The sequence below is a fragment of the Triticum aestivum genome, chromosome 5B (genome assembly GCF_018294505.1).
Source record: "Triticum aestivum cultivar Chinese Spring chromosome 5B, IWGSC CS RefSeq v2.1, whole genome shotgun sequence".
In the NCBI taxonomy this organism is placed as follows: domain Eukaryota; kingdom Viridiplantae; phylum Streptophyta; class Magnoliopsida; order Poales; family Poaceae; genus Triticum; species Triticum aestivum.
This window is the reverse complement of record NC_057807.1, coordinates 481,908,640-481,928,688: the sequence shown is the minus strand read 5'-3', so window position 1 is coordinate 481,928,688 and position 20,049 is coordinate 481,908,640. Positions and strand designations below refer to the sequence as shown.

General features: G+C 48.8%; 2 protein-coding genes across 3 annotated transcripts; both read left to right on the top strand.

The window, feature by feature from the left end:
- Nucleotides 1-2,652: 2,652 nt before the first annotated feature.
- Nucleotides 2,653-5,744, top strand: LOC123112646 (beta-glucosidase 32). Of its 2 annotated transcripts, XM_044533690.1 has the most exons (13): nt 2,653-2,959; nt 3,048-3,111; nt 3,213-3,271; nt 3,409-3,484; nt 3,575-3,646; nt 3,765-3,852; nt 4,010-4,265; nt 4,360-4,475; nt 4,573-4,787; nt 4,919-4,941; nt 5,054-5,147; nt 5,212-5,323; nt 5,406-5,744. In XM_044533690.1, exons 1-13 carry the CDS (start codon nt 2,816-2,818, stop codon nt 5,620-5,622), a joined length of 1,536 nt encoding a protein of 511 aa, XP_044389625.1. In that variant the 5' UTR covers nt 2,653-2,815; the 3' UTR covers nt 5,623-5,744. The 2 variants fall into 2 exon arrangements, with proteins under 2 accessions (XP_044389625.1, XP_044389626.1); XM_044533691.1 differs by lacking the exon at nt 4,919-4,941 and having other exon boundaries at nt 4,573-4,669.
- An 8,842-nt stretch (nt 5,745-14,586) lies between these two features.
- On the top strand, nt 14,587-19,101 carry LOC123112644 (beta-glucosidase 31). The gene is made up of 13 exons (XM_044533689.1): nt 14,587-14,788; nt 16,334-16,397; nt 16,467-16,525; nt 16,622-16,697; nt 16,791-16,862; nt 16,973-17,060; nt 17,181-17,439; nt 17,537-17,652; nt 17,742-17,962; nt 18,057-18,082; nt 18,206-18,290; nt 18,390-18,492; nt 18,593-19,101. Exons 1-13 carry the CDS (start codon nt 14,657-14,659, stop codon nt 18,807-18,809), a joined length of 1,518 nt encoding a protein of 505 aa, XP_044389624.1. The 5' UTR covers nt 14,587-14,656; the 3' UTR covers nt 18,810-19,101.
- Nucleotides 19,102-20,049: the final 948 nt, after the last annotated feature.

The window sequence follows — 20,049 nt, the reverse complement described above, 5'->3', positions numbered from 1 at the left end:
CGAGCACAGCTTGCCACCGCCGCCGCTCATCGTCCGCGAGGAAGACCAGGCGGCAGAGGACGCCTACCAGGCGGCCCTTGCAGCCGTCTACCTGGAGAGTGAGGAGGACGAGTGGCCATGGCGCAGGCCATGGCCCTCTCCGCGGTCGGTGACTGCGTGGTGCCATCGGTGGCCCCGCCGTCCCCTCCCCGCCGCCTCGCCAGAACCGAGCCTCAGCCGGAGCCGGAGCCCATCGAGCGCTACTCCTGAACGGGAGTAGTGCGCGAGTGGGTCAGGGCGCTGCTGGTCTGGCTAGGGGCGACGCCGGAGCAAGAGGCGGCGTACCTCGTGTTGGAAATATGCCCTAGAGGCAATAATAAAATAGTTATTATTATATTTTCTTGTTCATGATAATTGTCTATTATTCATGCTATAATTGTATTAACTGGAAACCGTAATACATGTGTGAATACATAGACCAAAACATGTCCCTAGTGAGCCTCTAGTTGACTAGCTCGTTGTTCAATAGATGGTTATGGTTTCCTGACCATGGACATTAGATGTCATTGATAACGGGATCACATCATTAGGAGAATGATGTGATGGACAAGACCCAATCCTAAGCATAGCACAAGATCGTGTAGTTCGTTTGCTAAGAGCTTTTCTAATGTCAAGTATCATTTCCTTAGACCATGAGATTGTGCAACTCCCGGATACCGTAGGAATGCTTTGGGTGTATCAAATGTCACAACGTAACTGGGTGGCTATAAAGGTGCACTATAGGTATCTCCGAAAATGTCTGTTGGGTTGGCACGAATCGAGACTGGGATTTGTCACTCCGTATGACGGAGAGGTATCTCTGGGCCCACTCGGTAATGCATCATCATAATGAGCTCAATGTGACTAAGTAGTTAGTCATGGGATCATGCATTATGGAATGAGTAAAGTGACTTGCCGGTAACGAGATTGAACGAGGTATTGGGATACCGACGATCAAATCTCGGGCAAGTAACATACCGATTGACAAAGGGAATTGTATACGGGATTGCTTGAATCCTTGACATCGTGGTTCATCCGATGAGATCATCGTGGAACATGTGGGAGCCAACATGGGTATCCAGATCCCGCTGTTGGTTATTGGCCGGAGAGCTGTCTCGGTCATGTCTGCATGATTCCCGAACCCGTAGGGTCTACACACTTAAGGTTCGATGACGCTAGAGTTGTTATGGGAAATTATATGTAGTTACCGAAGGTTCAGAGTCCCGGATGAGATCCCGGACGTCATGAGGAGTTCCGGAATGGTCCGGAGGTGAAGATTTATATATGGGAAGTCCAGTTTCAGTCACCGGAATAGTTTCGGGGGTTATTTGTATTGTACCGGGACCACCGAAAGGTGTCCGGAGGTCCACCGGGTGGGGCCACCTGCGCCGGGAGACTTGATGGGCTGAATATGGGAGGGAACCAGCCCCTAGTGGGCTGGTGCGCCCCTCCCCAAGGGCCCAAGGCGCCTAGGGTTGGAAACCCTAGGGGAGGGGGGCGCCTCCACGTTGCCTTGGGGGCAAGATTCCCCTCCTGCCCCCCCCCCCCTCTAGATGGGATCTAGAGGGGCCGGCCCCCTCTCCCCTTCACCCTATAAATAGAGGGGGTGGGAGGGCTGCAGCAACCTTGCTTTTGGCCCAGCCCCTCCCTCCTCCAACTCTTCCTCCTACTCCGTAATGCTTGGCGAAGTCCTGCAGGAATACAACGAGCTCCACCACCACCATGCCGTCATGCTGTCGGAATTCTCCCTCAACTTCTCCTCTTGCCTTGCTGGATCAAGAAGGAGGAGACGTCCCGGGGCTGTACGTGTGTTAAACGCGGAGGCGTCGTCCGTTCGGCGCTAGATCAGATCTTCCGCGATTTGAATCGCCGGGAGTACGACTCCATCATCTGCGTTCTTGTAACGCTTCTGCTTAGCGATCTTCAAGGGTATGAAGATGCACTCCCTCTCTCGTTCGTTGCTAGAATCTCCTAGATTGATCTTGGTGATACGTAGGAAAATTTTGAATTATTGCTACGTTCCCCAACACCTCGAGCACTGGCGCCAGATCCGGGTTGCCGAGGAGCGTTGCGACAACGAGTACCTCGAGATGCTCAAGCTCGATGCCGAGGCCGAGGAGGAGGCGCGCCAGGCTGCGGCGGCACTACCCGCGCCGGCATAGCCCGCGCCCAACATGACCGCGCTCTGGAACACGGCGTTCGGCTGGGCCGGTTCGGCGCCGACACTCATCGACCTCACGGACTCCGTGGGCGACGCCGTCGCCGCCTAGGGCAGCGCGCCGGCGCTTAGTTTTTAGTTTGTTTCTATTTTCATTAAGTGCTAATGTGGACGCGTGGACTCCCGCCGGCCTTCGTGACCGGCTTTAATGTTTAATTAATTTTGTTTTTATGTTAAATATGTATGTATTCATTTTTTTTGCGCCGTCAAAATGGGTCGCGCTAGCGTTGGGCGCACGCACCGACCCAAACGCCGAAGCAACGTTCGAGTCCGCCTGGCCGATCCAAACAGACAAAAAATGGATAAAATCGCCGTTTGTTTGGATCAGCCAGTTGGAGTTGCTCTTATGGTTTAAAATGAACTTTTTCCGAATGGAAGGAGGGAGGACGGATGAAGTGAGTACGAGGGGTCTGTTTGAGTAGTGTCGCATAGTGTGTGAACAAATGAGGGCCGAGTAGAGGGTCCGGTTAAAGATGCTCCCACGACAGCGCCGCGCACCAACCGCGCCACGGACACACGGAGAGAGAAAGGAGTGGCCAGGACACTGAGCAGCGCAAAGGCGCGGTGCTGCCGGCACTTATGCCGATGATCTTTCCCTTCCCCGTTGCCGTCGCCGCCGCCCTCTTCGCCGCCGCAGCCTTGGCTCCGAGACACGCCTCCGCGCTCACCCGCCATGACTTCCCCGAGGGGTTCGTCTTCGGCGCAGGCACCTCAGCCTACCAGGTACTGTCTTGCGGTGCACTGTATATTCATCCATATGACACGCTTGGTTCTGCACCGTCTGAGGAGCTGAAACCCTTGACGATGTCAGGTGGAAGGCGCGGCCGCAGAGGATGGGAGGAAACCCAGCATCTGGGACACCTTCACCCATCAAGGTCCGTGCAGTGGTCTCACGCTTCAGCAATCAGTAGAAGGCCCCTTAATTTACTGTCTAAAACTTGGGGATGAATTCAATATTCTAAGTTTGCGATGACAGGTCACTCGTCTGACGGGTCCACGGCAGATGTTTCAGCAGACCAGTACCATCATTACAAGGTAAGAACTAACTAATTGTGCGTGAATCAAACATAGTTGCGATCTCTGAAATTCTGAAAAGAGTTCAGACAGAGTGCATGTTAATAAAGTTCGTCAGGTTCTTTGGTTTCAAACAACATCAAATCCTTTGATCTCAGGAAGATGTAAAGCTTATGCACAAGATGGGTCTGGACGCGTACAGATTCTCCATCTCTTGGCCCCGGCTTATTCCTGGTAGGTATGAGTGTACAAGTGTACAACTAATTTTGAGCATAATACCTTACCTTTCTGAAAAGTTGTGATGCTCGGTACCAAATTGTGTAGCTGGAAGAGGACAGATAAACCCAAAGGGCTTGGAATACTACAACAATTTGATAGATGAGCTGATACTACATGGTATACAAATTGTTACTTTTCTCTCACTTATTGCTGATGTGAGATTGAATTCTACAAATAATTCTGTTCTCTCAAATATTGGCTAATCCAGCTACTTGTTCTGCAATTTTTTTTACAGGGATTCAACCTCATGTCACCATCTACCATTTTGATCTTCCTCAGGTCCTGCAGGACGAATATGGTGGACTACTTAGCCCCAGATTCATGTAGGTGCCGGAAATGCTAATTCAGCTAAATGTGTTACGTACATGTGAAATGCTACCTAGCACCCGTGGATAAATCATGGTCATGAAAGAAAAAATCAGATAATTCACTGAAGGAAGCAATTCTTTAGCTGCTCTAACTTTCTAACATGCGTTTCAGAGATGATTACACCGCTTACGCAAACGTGTGCTTCAAGAGCTTTGGGGACAGAGTGAAGCACTGGGTAACCGTCAACGAGCCAAACATAGAGCCAATCGGCGGCTACGACAACGGCTCTCAACCTCCGCGGCGCTGCTCGTATCCATTCGGCGCAGACTGCGCCGAGGGGAATTCCTCAACCGAGCCGTACATGGCAGCTCACCATCTCCTGCTTGCACACGCTTCGGCAGTGTCCCTGTACAGAGAGAAGTATAAGGTCTCTTTTGGTTGTCACACTCCCTTGTTGTCTCTGCTGCATGCCATGCCACACATGGCAGGTTATGGTTTATTGACTCTCATCATGTATGCAGGCTGCTCAGGGAGGCCAGATAGGAATCACTCTGCTGGGCTGGTGGCATGAGCCTGCTACCGACACACCCCAGGATGCAGCTGCTGCCGTGAGGATGAATGACTTCCACATAGGATGGTCAGTGCTACTATTACATTCCTATGTCCTATACAAAATCTATGATAGAAAGTTCAGAGAAATCTTAAGGAAAAGTACCACACCGTTCAAAGTACAGGTTCATGCATCCGTTGGTATATGGAGACTACCCTCCGGTGATGAGGAGCAGGGTAGGCCGTCGATTGCCGGCTCTACCGGCCCCGGAGCCGGCCAAGGTGCGTGAATCGTTCGACTTCATCGGCTTCAACCACTATCTCATCATGCGTGCGCGATCGATCGACACCAGTTCCGGTCAGGAACCCAGGGACTACTACGTCGATGCAGCCGTCGAAAGTAATGAGCCCTGAACAACACACTAGACTAGACTTTGGTCATTAGCATTCAGAATAGGAAGGTTCTGCAGGCTGCAGTGCAGTTTGATCTGACTTGCCTGCCATGTTGATGTTGTTCTCCTGATGATGCAGATCCAGCAGCAGACATAACCACGGTATAACGATAATGCATAGGAGTGGTGCAGGATATCGTTTCTGCATGCGCATGTCGTATCATCTCATCCTCATCCTGCGCCCATGATGATCTCCTTAATGCAACATGTGCAGGGCGAGGTTGAGACCGCCCCGTGGTCCCTGAGGAAGCTGCTGGAGCACCTGAAACTCAACTACGGGAACCCCACTGTGTGGATCCACGAAAATGGTATCATCTGAATTCTTGCAGATTCAGATGAGGCAACAGAATGAACTGTTCTTTCTTGGTTCAGGATACGCAGACGGCCCCGGCACCCGGAGCAAGGCCGAGGAGGAGGAGGACGACGACGAGGACAGAGCAGAGTTCCTGCAAGATTACATGGAAACCCTGTACCTGTCCATACGGTGCACATGCAACTTCTCTTCTCCGTCATCTTCTTCCTCACTTTCCTCTGTTTTTTTGTTCCTTCTGAAAACTGTGTTTCAGGAACGGGTCGAACGCGCGGGGATACTTCGTGTGGTCGTTCCTGGACGTGTTCGAGTTCCTCTTCGGCTACCGGCTGCGCTTCGGCCTGTGCGGCGTCGACATGGGCGATGCGGCGAGGACGAGGTACATGAGGAGATCCGCCCGCTGGTACTCCGGCTTCCTCGCCGGCGGCGAGCTCCGGCCGGCTGCTCGGGCCCAGAAGTCCTACGTGCAATGAAAAAACAAGAGACGCTCACATGTGTTTTCCGAGATGTTAATAAGCAAGACCTGCTTTTATTTATCAATACTATCTTTGGTTTTGTTCAAGCAAATCAGAGGTATCCGCTTTATTAGGAAGAATGCCCTCCGCAGTGGGTTATCATCTCTGGTCTCCACGTCTTTGTTTTCCTCGAGCTGCTCTGCGCGACGAAAGAAAATACATGTACCGGGTTCCCGTGCAACGATCCAAAGGAGAATAAGAATACGTTTTGTAGTCTTGTTGTAAAATTATAAGGGGCTGACTATCTTCCACACGACTGTTTTTTTTTTAGTTTCATTTGACCGTGCCACGTGCCCGAAAGTACATTTCTGCACCCAGGAGCAAATGCTCCTGGTGTGAACAATAAAATCAAAAAAAATAGAAAAAATCCAAAAAAATCTGAATTTTTTTTGTGACATACTTTCACAAATGTTTGTTGTGCATGCAAAATTTCATCATGAAATCACATTGGTGGAAGTCGTGCCAAAAAAAAACAAAATCAAAGCTTCAAAATGCTTTTGTAAGTAACATTTTCAGAGCATTGATTTTGTTTATTTTACCACGCCTTCTACCAATGTGATTTTGCGATGAAATTTTACATGCACAACAAACATTTGTGGAAGTATGCCAAAAAAATCAGAATTTTTTGAATTATTTTTAAATTTTTCTGAATTTACTGTTCACACCAGGAGATAATGCTCCTGGGTGTAGAAACTCCACATCCGCCACGTGCCATCCTTCTCTCTTTCCTCGTCGTCATTGTCTTTCTCCCACTCTGTGTCATTGTTGTTCTCCCGCCCAGTCGACCAGTCCTCTGCTTAAGACTTCCCACAGTTTGAGTAATATAGGTAGTAACATCACACATATCTAGATAAAATAAATGATGTGACAATCAATAAATGAAGAAAAAGAGGCATGTGGTAACATAGCTAGTTACTACTCCCTCCTTTCCAGTTTATAAGGCTTATCTCAACTTTTTTGTTTTTCCAATTTAGAGGGCTCATCTCCATCTCATTTTTAGTTTCCAATGTGCATTAAATCTTTGCATGCAAGAATTAAAAAGGAACACACCAATGCATGTAATGCTCCTACTCATCTAGTGGCCAAGCATGCATGCACTATACTTAATCCAAATTAATGCATGAGTTTAATTGGGTAGTTTTGTTATGTACGAGATACATTCCTCCACTCACAAAATGCCTTGGTTGATGAGATTTGAGATTTGAGCCCTATAAACCGGAAGGGAGGGAGTAGTAGTATGAGTAACATCACATATATCAAGGCAAAATGAGTTTATAGCCTAATAAATGAAGTTTTGCATGTTACTACAAAAATGTTACCTCCCACTATAGAGGTAGTAAGATATCTCTACTCCTAATGGAGCAGTTGGTGAATAGTTCGCCGGTTATTTTTCGCTGGTTTTATTTCGTCCCACCACTTTCGCTGGTTTTTTTCGTCCCGCCCTCCCACCCCACCGGTTTAGTTTCGCGTCACCCTCTCACACAACCAAAAAAATCTAAACCGGTCAGAACTTTCCATGCTAGCACAAATTATTTAGTAATGCATTTATGTGAAAAAATCAATCACGATCAATCACGATCAATATCTAAAGATCAAATCTAAATTAATTAACCTTACCTTAAATCACCAATTCTTCTTGTTAGTCCCACCGAGCGAAGACATCCCTACGCCTCCCCTCGCACTTAAAAGGAAGGAAATTAACTTTGAAACAGAAACCCATGCATGGATGCCAATCCCGTTCCTCTCTCACGTTCTCTTTTCTTTCCTAGCTCCCATTCTCCTCATAGAGATGCACATTGATCGGGAAGGAGGATGACTGAATGAGAGGCCTCAGATCGGATCCTCTTCGATCCAGGCCTCTGCAACGTCAACGACGCATACACCCGGATGCTCGACAAGTACAAGCACCAGGACGACGTCGATGACGACATCCCCGCCGTGCTAGATGGCGGCCGCGGCGTAGATCCCTTGGTCGGATTTGAAAGGATGTAACCGCCCGGCGGCAAGATGCGGAGCCGCGAACATGCGCGGATGCGCTGGAGACAAGCTGTACGGAGCCGCAGCCGTTTCCGTTGGTTGTCGCGCTGTAAGCGGTTGTTCGCCATCGCTTCCATAGCCCGCCAGGAGCCGTCGTCGCGCACAGAGGGCCAAGGCAAGCACGGACGTTGGCGATGGTGGCGCGGGTGCACATGTTGCCGGAGCCGAGGCGAACGCGGCTGCGGGTGTTGCTCGGCGAGCTAGGGCGCGCCGATGTGGATGCATCTATGCTGCTGCGTTCGCCTCAATGACGAGAGCCAAAGGTATTAAAATAGGAAAGAAGCACCTGATTATTATACCAATTAGATCAAGACTTTGGTATATGCATGGTTGTATGCGCCGCTTGATCCTCCTGTGCATGACTCCCAGGTAAACATTCATCCCTAATTCCCTTCTGTATGTTCCTCCCAGCTGAAGACGGTGCCGTCTTGCTTCTGAAGTGGAAATGGAATAGATGAATTCTTCTCACGCTCGGATGGAAGTGACTCGCGTGAGTGCATAGCATACAAGTGAAAACAATCAAATTAATTATTAAATCATTGAGGTTAATCACAGAAGACAATGATTTTGCTTTCTCCTAATTGATGTTTTTGCAGTGAGCGGCGTGGAAGTCGACTTCTCCAGCAATCAGGCCATGATCGGCAATCTTCGGGAGGAATTCCATGCGTCGTCCCTTCCACATGTTGGTTACCTTCCTCCTATTCAATCGCTCCAGCACATGGGTGTGCGTGGTGGCCGGAATTGGGGTTCGCCGGAATGTCTTCGTCTCTCGTTCGCTCTCGGTAGAGCGTGTTGATAACGTGTATGAAGTTGATAATGAGGGAGACTCAATCACCTCATAGTTGCCAACGTTTATGATCACCCCATTGCGCCCAGCGCCGTCTCGTTCGCTTCGTCGTTAATTTTGGAGAGACGTGCGTTGTTTATCACGCCGCTCCCGCCGACGAGGCTGATGCAAGGGCGTCCTCCCCTGCTCCGACGAGGAGGATGCCCTTCCATGTGAGATCCAGCAAAGAAGCACTCCACCGATATCCGTTCCTACGAGATCCGACGAGGAAGTGCTGGCCTCCTGCCTTCGGCGGGGAAGCTACTGCCTTCCACGGCAAAAAAGTGGTTGACCACAACGTTCTTGAAGCCTCGTGCAATGGAGTCTGCACAAGATAATATTCATCCTTGCTTTTCAACACCTGACCTACTGTTAAAAAGGCTCTGCATATAATTGCTTACTATACAGAGTTTGTTTATGTCTAGAGTTCATCTAGGGATTAGTAAGAAAATGAGATGTTTTTTGTCAAATGGTTATGCAGGTTCGAGCAACCTCAAAGTAGGCTGGGAAGGATAACCAGTGATTATACTGATGCTGGAGAGTCATGTTGAAGTTGAGTTTGTATGGTTGTAGATTTTAATCCCTGTGCGGGTGGTGTTCTTGAAGTTTCATTTGGTGTTGCTGTCAGCAGGCTTATACTTTCATCATCTTCTACATCAAGTATAGTGGTTAATTGTTTTGGTCAACTCTGCATTTTATTTCGTCAGAATTACCTCGCCGCATTTTGTGGACAACAAAAGTAACAGTATGGTAATTGGTAAAAAATTTTGGTCCCATAATATCAATGTGTGTGTTGTGTGAGAGTGAGAGAGAGAGAGTGAGAGAGAGAGAGAGAGAATTTATATATCATTTGGTGGTAGCAAGTTCAAGTAATAGTTTGAACACATTCAAGAAATAGTATAAAGATAATGCATATTACATAAAAATAACACTGAGAATTTAGATGTATTGTTTGTCATGGAGCTGTGGCTGGCCAATTTACATGAAATTAATTCCCTCAGTTGTGGTGGCAAATATAATACACATAATCCATATTGTTATGCACTAGCGTCTGTGTGTGTGAAATAGATGGATTATGGTCCCGTACCCAATAAGATGGATATGTGTGTGTGTTAGAGGGAGAGAGAGAGGGAAAGAGGGAGAGAGAGTGAGGAAGAGGGAGGGAGAGAGTGTGTGTGTGAGAATTTAATGGTAAAAAAGGTCGCCAATATCACTTGATATGTATGAGAATATTAAATATAATATTAACATGATTAATATTGAACTCTTAAAGTTAATGTGGCCCCGTTGCAACGCACGGGCGTTCTTCTAGTAGACAAGTACTCCCTCCGTCCGGGTTTATTAGGCCTAAAGACAACTTCTCTTAGACCAAGACACATAGTAATTTGCTCACATTAATTCTTCCATTCCACTCCCAATGCACTCTCTCACATGCATGCAGCCAATGAAAAAGCACATATGAAGTGTATTAACTTTTCAGCCATGGCACCAACAACAATAGCTTTCAATACAACCAATGAAATGGTCGCATGCATGCACTTTTTTAACGCGGGGCCTTATAAAAGGGGACATGCTTGTGATGCTGAGAGGCCTAATAAACCCGGACGGAGGGAGTAACATCTAAGTTACTCCCCGTTGTTGGGAGTCTAACCGTTGTCTCACATCACGCCAACATCGCCGTCATGGTGTCTCACCCTGTCTGAGCCGCATCCTCCTCTGAGAAGCTGCCGCCCCCACACAACACTACACCCGTATCCGCCAACCTCCGACAATTAATGGCAAATGTGGAAAGTTAATCCCCGCACAGAAAACCAACCAAAAGGAAACATTTATGGTTGTGTTGCTAGCCAACTTCAGTTTTTCGTCATTAACTTGGTCGAAAGGCTTCCGTTGTTGCTCATGTAATGAATCGTCCAAACTCCATAGTATGTGCGGTCCTTTGAAGATTCTAGTGAAGGTTATGATGGTCGATCCCAACCTCTTTTCAAGGGTCTGGCTCACACAGTCGCTTATGGTTTGATGCTAGTGCCAAAGGCGTTGCTGGTGGCAAAAGATGGTACTTCCTCCGTCTAGGTGTGTAAGTCATCTTATAAAAACCAAATAATCTCAAAACATTTAGGCGCGGTGCACTAAATTCTACCTCGTTTTTTGTTTCTTGACATATCAACCAATAAGAGATGTGGGGTGTGCATGTTTTTAATGATTTGAGTCTACCAAACACGACATGCAGTGGTTAGTGCATTGCATGCAATGCTATTAATTAGCAAATGAACATTAAGTTCTCTCGTTTTCCCCTCCTTCTTGGTCACGGTGCACAACCTAAGATGACTTACTCATCTAGACGGAGGGAGTACCAAGGTGTCGAGGACAAGGTCGCCATTGAGTTTAGCGTGGCTACTTCCAAACACCGTCGAAAGGCGGGGTGTGGCGAAGGGATGTGAGATGTGACTGAACGTGTGGACTCTTTGCATGACTTCATCGAGCTGCTCAAAGGTCTCATGGACTTCGATCACCCAAGGTCTGAATCACTTGGTAGAAGATCAAGAAAGTCAACCGGCCGGTTGCGCTGTCTTGGGGGACAACCCTACAAGATGTCAGTCACGAGCACATGTTTTCTTCTCCGGTGTTTGTTATTTTGGGGAAGATCCGTCGGAGGTTTCGTGGGGGTGATTTGTTGTGGTGTCATCACTGATTGATTGAGTCCTTGTGGGGTTTGATTTTGGATGCATCGATCTTCGCTTGGTTTTGCCCGAGCCCGACGGCTGGGCACAACGGTGTCTGCACTGGATCCATATCGCATGAGATGTCATGTGTGTGTGTGACAGAAATGACCCGATGTCACACGCGAGTAAAGCTATATCCACAGACCACTTATGGGTAACCTACATCCACCGGTTAAATTGGAACACAATAGCTAGATGTAAGCCGCCTGAAAATTGAATCTGGGATAGTCAAATTTCGTAGGAAATCAGAGCGGAAGTGCCTGCAACTGCATGAAGAAGAAGAAAAATTCACCATATCAGGTCAACACCAAACCCTAGCCTCCCGCGATTCCGCTGGCCGCTGCCACCGCGCAGCCCCCTCCGCCACCCTCGCCCATGGCCCCCGTAGCCCCCGCCGCTTCCCCCGCCCGGCCCTAACCCGGATCCTGACCCGCGCCCCTCTCCAGCGGTCGTTCTTTTCGCCCCTGCTGCTCCGGCCCCGGCGCCGGCCGCTCCGGCCCCTGCTGCTCCAGCACCGGCGCTGGCCGCTCCGACACCTGCGGCTCCGACCCCGGCACCCACCGCTCTGGCCCCGGCCGCCCCGGACCTGGCCGCTCCGGCCCCTGCGGCTCCGACCCCGGCGCCCGCCGCTTTGGCCCCGGCTTGGGTGGAGGTTGGGAGACGGCGCCGCCCGTGCCTGGAGAAGGTGGCTTCTCCCCCTCCCAGGAAGGATGCTGGACTGCCTCGCACTTTCATGCAGAGGACTTTCGGCCTCTGCTTTCGGTGCTTGGCGTCGGACCACTTTGTCGCGGGCTACCACGGCCCTGTCCGGTGCTTGGGATGTGGCCACTCCGGCCATCGCGAGTGGGAGTGCTTGGCACGGCATCCTGCCGGTTCAGAACCTCGCCGTCCCCCCCTCGCGCCTATTGGGCCTCGTCAGCGGCCTTCCCCCTGCAGCGGATCGCCTCCAGCCCCACTTCATCGACCTAGTCGCACTTGGGCTTCGGTGGTTTCTCATCAAGACAGCCCTGCGACTGATGGTGTCGTGCCGGCGGCTGACCCCGGCGTGCCTCCTGCTATTTTGGAGCCCTTGCGGCCTCTCCTTGCAGCTCAGGCAGAGGCGCTCGGCGCTGAGCTACAGGCCTTGTTCGCTGCTCGTCTTGAGGTGCTGTTCAATCCTCTTCAAGACTTGGTTGCTGCTCTGGAGAGTTGGACTGCTCAAGTCTCAAGCCTATGGGAACCTATGGATGCTATCGGGGGCATCCAAGACCTTGCTAATGTTGAATCTGCTCCTCCTGCTGTGGCCATTGGTGAGGATTGCAGTGCGCTTGTTGTGGCTAGCTGCTCAGCTGAGTTGAGTGAGAAGGCTCAGTCCGTCGATGATCCGCCTGCCTTGGATAAGGTCATGCTTGAGGATGATCCTCCTGACTTGGCTTCTGTCCTATCCGGGATGTCGACACTGGAGGAGCCGAAGGTTTCCAGTGGTCCTTGCACCAGGAAGCCTTCAAAGGAGCTGATCCAGATGGATGCAGATGAGCCTCTTGGGAGAGCCTCCTCTCCGTGGGGGGAGTTCCTCGAAGAGCTTGTTCTCGCTGTGTCGAGCTCGCCGCAAGTTTTGCAGGCGGGAGAGGCTGCCCCTTCTCTCTTAGAGCGACGAAGCTGCCGTTTGGACAAGAAAAACAAAGATTGCGACATTCCTGTAGCCAAGCGCGCGGAGTATAGGCGGGCCGAGGCCTTTGGAGAGGTTCCAACACTCAAGAGCAAAGGAAAAGCATCTGAGGAAGACCTGAATGAGAAGATGCAACACTATCTCCAGATGTACAAGAAGGAACACACGCCCAAGGCGATCGAGGCGGTGCGCGCATTAGTTCAGGCCAATGCTTGACCGCTTCTGTTGCGAGGGTGCACTTCGGTGTGCTGCCATTGTAGAGAGTTTGTGGGTGTTTGCGGAGTTCGTCTTTGTTGGATACAAGGCATGGCCTCCGTTCCTAGGTCTGGGGGCTCTTGTTTCCGGCACAGATGATGTGCCATGAGTTGTTGGGTATGGTTTTTGCCGGTTTCCCATATTAACCGCGGGTTGTATGGTTTTCGGGTCCGGTTTCCCTATTAACTGGACCATTTTTCCTCTTCTATAATGCAAAGGCAGAGCACCTGCCGTTCACATCAAAATTTCGTAGGAAAGAGGCAGCCGCCGAAGGGAAAGAACAAGTAGCCGCCACTTGCTGGAGAATCTACCCCATGATCTATCTTAGAATGACAGGCTGACCCCACGATCTATCTTATGGGTGCTGGGGATGGTGGTGCAGGTGTTGGGGATGGGGGTGCAATTTGCTCGTCGATGGGAACGTCTTCTTTCACTGAAAGCGCATCACCGAAAATTTTAAAATAAATAAATCAAGGAATAATGTGAGCAGGTTGCTTTGCTTTTCTCAGGAATTTTGGAAGTACTAACATATACCGTATATCCGAAGAAATTCTCTCTGGAATCCGTAGTCTGTGGATTGTTTTCAAAATTATTACTCTGTGGATAAGTGCGTACGTGAAGGAACATGGAGTAGACTAGTACGAGTTCGAGTTGGTCGTAATGCTTGAACTGGAAGCACACCTGCTGTCGGCCAATGGTCGCCACACGGCCGGGCTCTCCTAGGGAAAAAGTTAAAAAAGGAGATAGGCGGGCCCGACGAGCAAACATGAGGAGATCCCCGTGGAGAAGAGAGCGGACAGGGCAGGTGGCAGCCACGGTGGACCAGTACCGGACGTCGACGTGGGCGGAAGCGTTGGACGGTGGTGTGGTCGGTCGACGACGCGCGTGGTGGACGTCCGTCGAATATGGGCGGAAGCATTGCTCTGCTGCTACCATCGGACATCGATCGGGTCGGGAAGGAAACAAGCGGCGGCCTCTTCCTTCTTGTTCCTTCACTCCGGCTGTACCTAGCTACGCAACCGGCCGGTTCTTCGAGGCCAGAAATCCGGATTCCTTTTTCGCGGCGGCGACACCTCTGTTTCCGGCCGACCATGCGGCGAGCCATACGCCGCACGAGCACACCGCTGGAATGCATGCAGCCATGCACGCCAAAGCTACGTACGGTCGCATTCGCACCGCGCGCACGAGAGCGCCGTCGATCGGCGCTCGCCTGATGGCGCCACCGCCACGTGCCGTGCCCGGAGGCCCAAGCGTGTGAGTCCGGCTTCGCCTCGCCTGCCCGGGCGCGGTGCGTCAGCGACGACGTGGCCGGCCGCTGGGTTTGGACGGTAGCGCGCGCGCTCGAGCGAGCACGTACGGCAGCGCATCACCGAGATGGACACAGGAGCGCATCACCGAGATGGGAAGAAAACGGCATATAAAAGCCCGCGCGCCCGGCCGGGGTGCAGCCAGAGCCATCGCCACCGCGAGAGAGAGAGCTAGCAGTAGCAGGCGGGGCGATCGATGATGGCGGCGCTCTCCTCCCTAGTCCTCGTCCTTTTGCTCGCCGTCGCGTCTCAGGAGGCCGCGGCGACCATCACCAGGGGCGACTTCCCCCCGGGGTTCATCTTCGGCACCGGCTCCTCCTCTTACCAGGTGCGCCACTCACGCCGGTCAGCTACCCTCAGTCAAAGCGGTCGAACAGGAACGCGGCTGACAGCACCAGCACTAGCATAGACCAGCACTAGCTCCGTGATGCATGCAGTATTTGTGTATACCTACCTACTGCAAGTCTACAAGCAAGCGCGATACTAACTACGAGTAGTTAATTAACCAAAGTCTTTCTCGATCAGGAAACAAATTTACACATTGGTTCTACTCCAAAGACACAATTAATACCACTAGCAGTTAAGCAGTAGGTACGTACAGTACGTATTATCAACGTGTGTGTTCATCACTATCCAAGCCAGCTAGCACCAGTGCACCACCACCACCGCATGTCATGTGTTCAGCTCCGGTCCGGCCGTCACCGATCAATCTGCACCGTACCACTGAACCACATGTTCATACACGCGGAAGTGTTTCCTCAATTCCTCTCCTCTTCCATTGGAAAAAAGCTGCTGTCCTGCCTTTCCCTTTTCGTTCGGCTGCTCTTCTTAGAGCATCTACAGCCCGACTCCTCAAACCATCCCACACACGTCCGCGGACGCGGCATGTCAGTGACCGGACAGGAGAGAGAAAAAACACGTGACCTAACCGGACCCCTCATATCATCCCTATATGTCCAGGTTGTCCACGAACCCTCATATCCGTCTCAAATATGGGAAGGATATGAGGCCTCACGGACACGCCCAGGCGTGTCCGGGCATTCCGCCACATAGGACGTGGCCCCACCCTGAACCATGTTTTCTCTTTCTTTATTCATTCTTTTCTTTCTCTCTCTTCATCTTCACCAATGACGTGCATGTGACCGGACATATGAGAAAAAAGATGAGGAGTGTGGTTGCTCGGACGGATAAATATGGGCTCAAAACGGACACGCCCGATCACTAACCGAACGCGTCCGCGGGTAGTTAAGGGATCATATTTGCAATTCCAACTGCTTCTATAGAACAAAAAACATGTGTCCTATCATTCAAGCAATTGGTTCCATAACATCAGAAAATGATGCTTCCTGACCCGCAAAGAAAGAAAAGAAAATGATTATTCCTATCATAAGAAGAATATTTTCATGGTACAAAATTTATGCTGCCATCTCAAATTAGAAACATAACTAACCGTTTGATTTAATTGAGATAAACAATCATTGTTTACCAAAATTGTTTCCACAAAAGCTGGGATTTTACATCATTATCGGAAACAGTTTTTGGAAACTAGTGGGGCTAGCGATTGCAGATAGGTAGTGGTGTTCCGCAGAATTGGAACCACTAATAGCCTGAAACTCCTTTCGCAAAAAGTAAAAAATAAGAGTATAGCTAGCCTGAAACTCTTTAAGCTATATGCATGCTCACTCTTAGACCTGACAGTTGAGACAATGGTCAAAAACTAAGAAAAAGGATTGAGAATGGTCAGAGTTACCTGCGTTCGCTAGCTCTTAAAATTCTCTTGTTTAAATCTTCAGAATCCAGATCACAGCTGATTATTATTTGTTGTATTGTATGAAATACTTTGCTCACCTGAACATTCGGCTGATTTTTCCAGGTTGAAGGTGCGGTCGCAGAGGACGGAAGAAAACCCAGCATCTGGGACACGTTCACACACTCAGGTTAGTTCTACTTTCCCCGCGTCTGAATCTGCCATGCGAATTATGACATGGAGTTTGGAACATCCACAGGGCACTTCGTCGACGGTGCCACTGCTGATGTGACTGCAGATCAGTATCACAAGTACAAGGTCAGTTTGTGAGACCAAATGATGTTAAATGGTTGGCTTTTCAGACCAGGAATAATTTGGTGTTAATCTTACAGCTGATTTTGTGTTTGACAACAGGAGGATGTAAAGCTTTTGAGCGACATGGGCGTCGACGCCTACAGATTTTCAATTGCCTGGCCTCGCCTTATTCCTGGTAAGGCCATGAGCACCCACAGTATCATGTTGACTATGCCTTTCAGAAATGAGGCCGTCAGTTCACTGATTTGATTATTTGCAATCCATGAAGATGGCCGTGGAGCTGTCAATCCAAAGGGACTGGAGTACTACAACAATCTTATCGATGAACTCCTGGCTCATGGTATTTAATCCTTGGCAGACTGAATCCTTCCTCCAAGAATAAAAATTCAAGGACTTTCAGATGTCCAGTTGCACATGAGTAACTCATCCATCTTTCTCTGCTTCATGTAGGAATCCAGCCTCACGTCACGATATATCATTTCGACTTCCCTCAGGCTCTTCAAGACGAATACGACGGCATGCTTAGTCGCAGATTCATGTACTTTCTTCTTGCCCAGCTAGTCAAAACCATCACCACAAGTGCAAATGCCTTTAGCCTTTTCGTAGAGGAGAAGAAATAATTTGCTTTCTTTTTTGTCTGCTTGTCACATGGTTGCAGAGATGACTACACGGCATATGCAGAAGTGTGCTTCAAGAACTTTGGCGACAGGGTGAAATACTGGAGCACTGTGAATGAGCCAAACATCGAGCCCGTCGGCGGATATGATACGGGTATCAACCCACCGCGGCGATGCTCATTCCCCTTCGGCGCCCTCAGTTGCGACAACGGCAACTCTACCACAGAACCATACATAGTAGCTCACCATCTTCTCCTTGCACATGCCTCAGCAGCGTCTCTATATAAAGACAAGTACCAGGTTAGGAACAATGCCGCATTTTACAGAGCCATCCTGTTCATTTGGGATTAATCATTCCCACGTATGTACTATTCCCTTTTGTTTTTTCAATGACCAGGCCAAGCAAGGAGGAAATATTGGACTCACATTGCTCGGTTGGTGGTATGAGCCTGCGACGCAAACACCTGAGGATATAGCAGCAGCTGAAAGGATGAACGACTTCCACATTGGATGGTCTGTTCTTCCCTGGACATCAAGTTTCATAGTAACGGCTATAATCTGTGTGTAACTAAAGCTAAATATCACGTGATATCATGGCGTAGGTATATGCATCCGTTAGTGCACGGAGATTACCCCCCGGTGATGAGGAAGAATGTTGGGTCCAGGCTACCATCTTTCACCGACGAAGAACTGAAGAGGGTGCTCGGATCTTTCGATTTTGTCGGATTTAACCACTACATTGCGTTATATGTGAAGGATGATCTTAGCAAGCTGGATGATGAGCTGAGAGATTACATCGGTGATGCAGCAGTGAAATATGACAGTAAGAATTCTAATAGCCTAACGTCCTATCATGTGTTATATGTGCAATGAGAGGACTGGATTAACCTAATTCATTTGCACATGTATTCTTGCAGTGCCATTTTTGAACCCGAAGAACCAGGTATTCACCGATACAATTTATTTAATTTCTAATCAATTTAGTTGGGAAATGAACTTTGTTCTCAACATAACTAAATCATTCGTATGTCTGTGTGGGCGTGTGGCTAAAATTAAACTGTAACAGTCGTCCACACCGTGGGCTCTGAAGAAAATGCTGGGGCATCTCCAGCTCAAATACAAGAACCCTGTAGTCATGATCCATGAGAACGGTAAATTCTACTAACAAAACTTTCAGCTACCCTAAAACATCATGATCCCAAGGAATCATCAACCTGAAATATCATGTTTTCAATGTCCATATTTACCAGGAGCTGCTAGCATCGCGGATCCTTCTGCTGGGAACGCCCCCGACGACGAGTTCAGGTCGCAGTACCTGCAGGACTACATCGAGGCGACCCTCGAATCCAGCAGGTACCAACACCACCTATTCATCTCAGCACAAGAGAAATTTGACACTGAAATATATTGACACAGTTTTATCTTACCGTTCCTTTTGTTGCTGGGTGATCAGGAACGGGTCCAACGTGCAGGGCTACTTCGTGTGGTCATTCCTGGACATGTTCGAGTATATATTCGGCTATCGCATGGGTTTTGGCCTCTATGGTGTGGACTTCAACTCTGAGGAGAGGACGAGGTACCAGAGGCACTCCGCCAAGTGGTTCACCGGCTTCCTCCGTGGCGGCGACCTCAGGCCGGTGGCTCTGCCCGGCAAGGTCTATTCCCAGTGATCTTCACACTTCTTCACACTTCCGTAGCCCACGAAGAGGAAAATGCACTAATAAGCCTGGATGGTTAGGTGTTGTTTTTGGGTGGAAATTGAGCTTTGCTTGGGCAGTAGGGTGTATAGGCCTCTGCTTCTTTGGATTCGATTCTTCCTAATAAGTACTAGCCTATCCCCGCGCGGTGGCATTGCCGCGCCCGTCGGTATGGTTATATATGCATTGTGTTTATTTTTCGGCAATAAGAGTGTGACTATTTTGAAATAAGAGATTGTTATATGAAATTATGGATGTGAGAAAATAAGATGGAAAGCTGACCTCCGGTGTGAAAATGACAATGCCGCAAAACAATGTGACAGATATAAAGTTGTATTCAACAAAAAATGTAGAGTGTTCCTCACCTAACACAAAAGCCATGATGAAAAAACATTGGCCCTTGTGAGCTGATAATTTTTTAGAACATTGAGTTAAATTGAAAGACAAAGTAAATGTAAGGAGCATGAAATAATTCCAAAGTAATGTTATATGAATATTCAACTCTTAAATCTGCACCAATTCTCTCTAAATATCAAGTCTTCGTGAACCCCATTTGGTGTTATTTGACAAATTAACAGAACATGGAAAGCAATGGAAGCATGCATGTTCTTTTTTTCTCTCGAATATGCACGAGTGTGCATATCATATACTCCCTCCATTCCTTGATGTAAGGTGTATAAATTTTTGAGAAAAAATCTGAAATATAAGGTGTATTGCATTGCACCACTCGTCTAGATAATGTTTTTAGGGATTTGATTACATTTCCTTATATTAGGAAAGCTCCTCTATTTTCTCATGTCAATTAGTTAGGTGTAATCTCGTCCAAAACTTGTGAAATTTTCCCTCCATGTGCGTTCTTTAATTTTCATGCCAAAAATTATACACCCTATATTTAGGAATGGAGGGAGTATCTCTACTCCTAATGGAGCAGTTGGTAGTCTCGCTTCCAGGTTTTTTTTCGTCCCACCACTTTCGTCCGGTTTTTTTTCGTAGGTTAACCGTCGTAGATTTTTTTCGATGCTGGTTTCTTATTCACCGGTTTATTTACCCCTCAGCTCTTTCCTTGCAAATCAGCACTTTCCAAACGTGCACGCAATCACGGATCTAAATTTACTAACTTATCCAAATCAACCGATACCTTCCATTATTGCAAATTTCTTTAGGAAACAAATAATAGATTTTAAGGAAACAAATAAAAGATTTTAAAGACGCA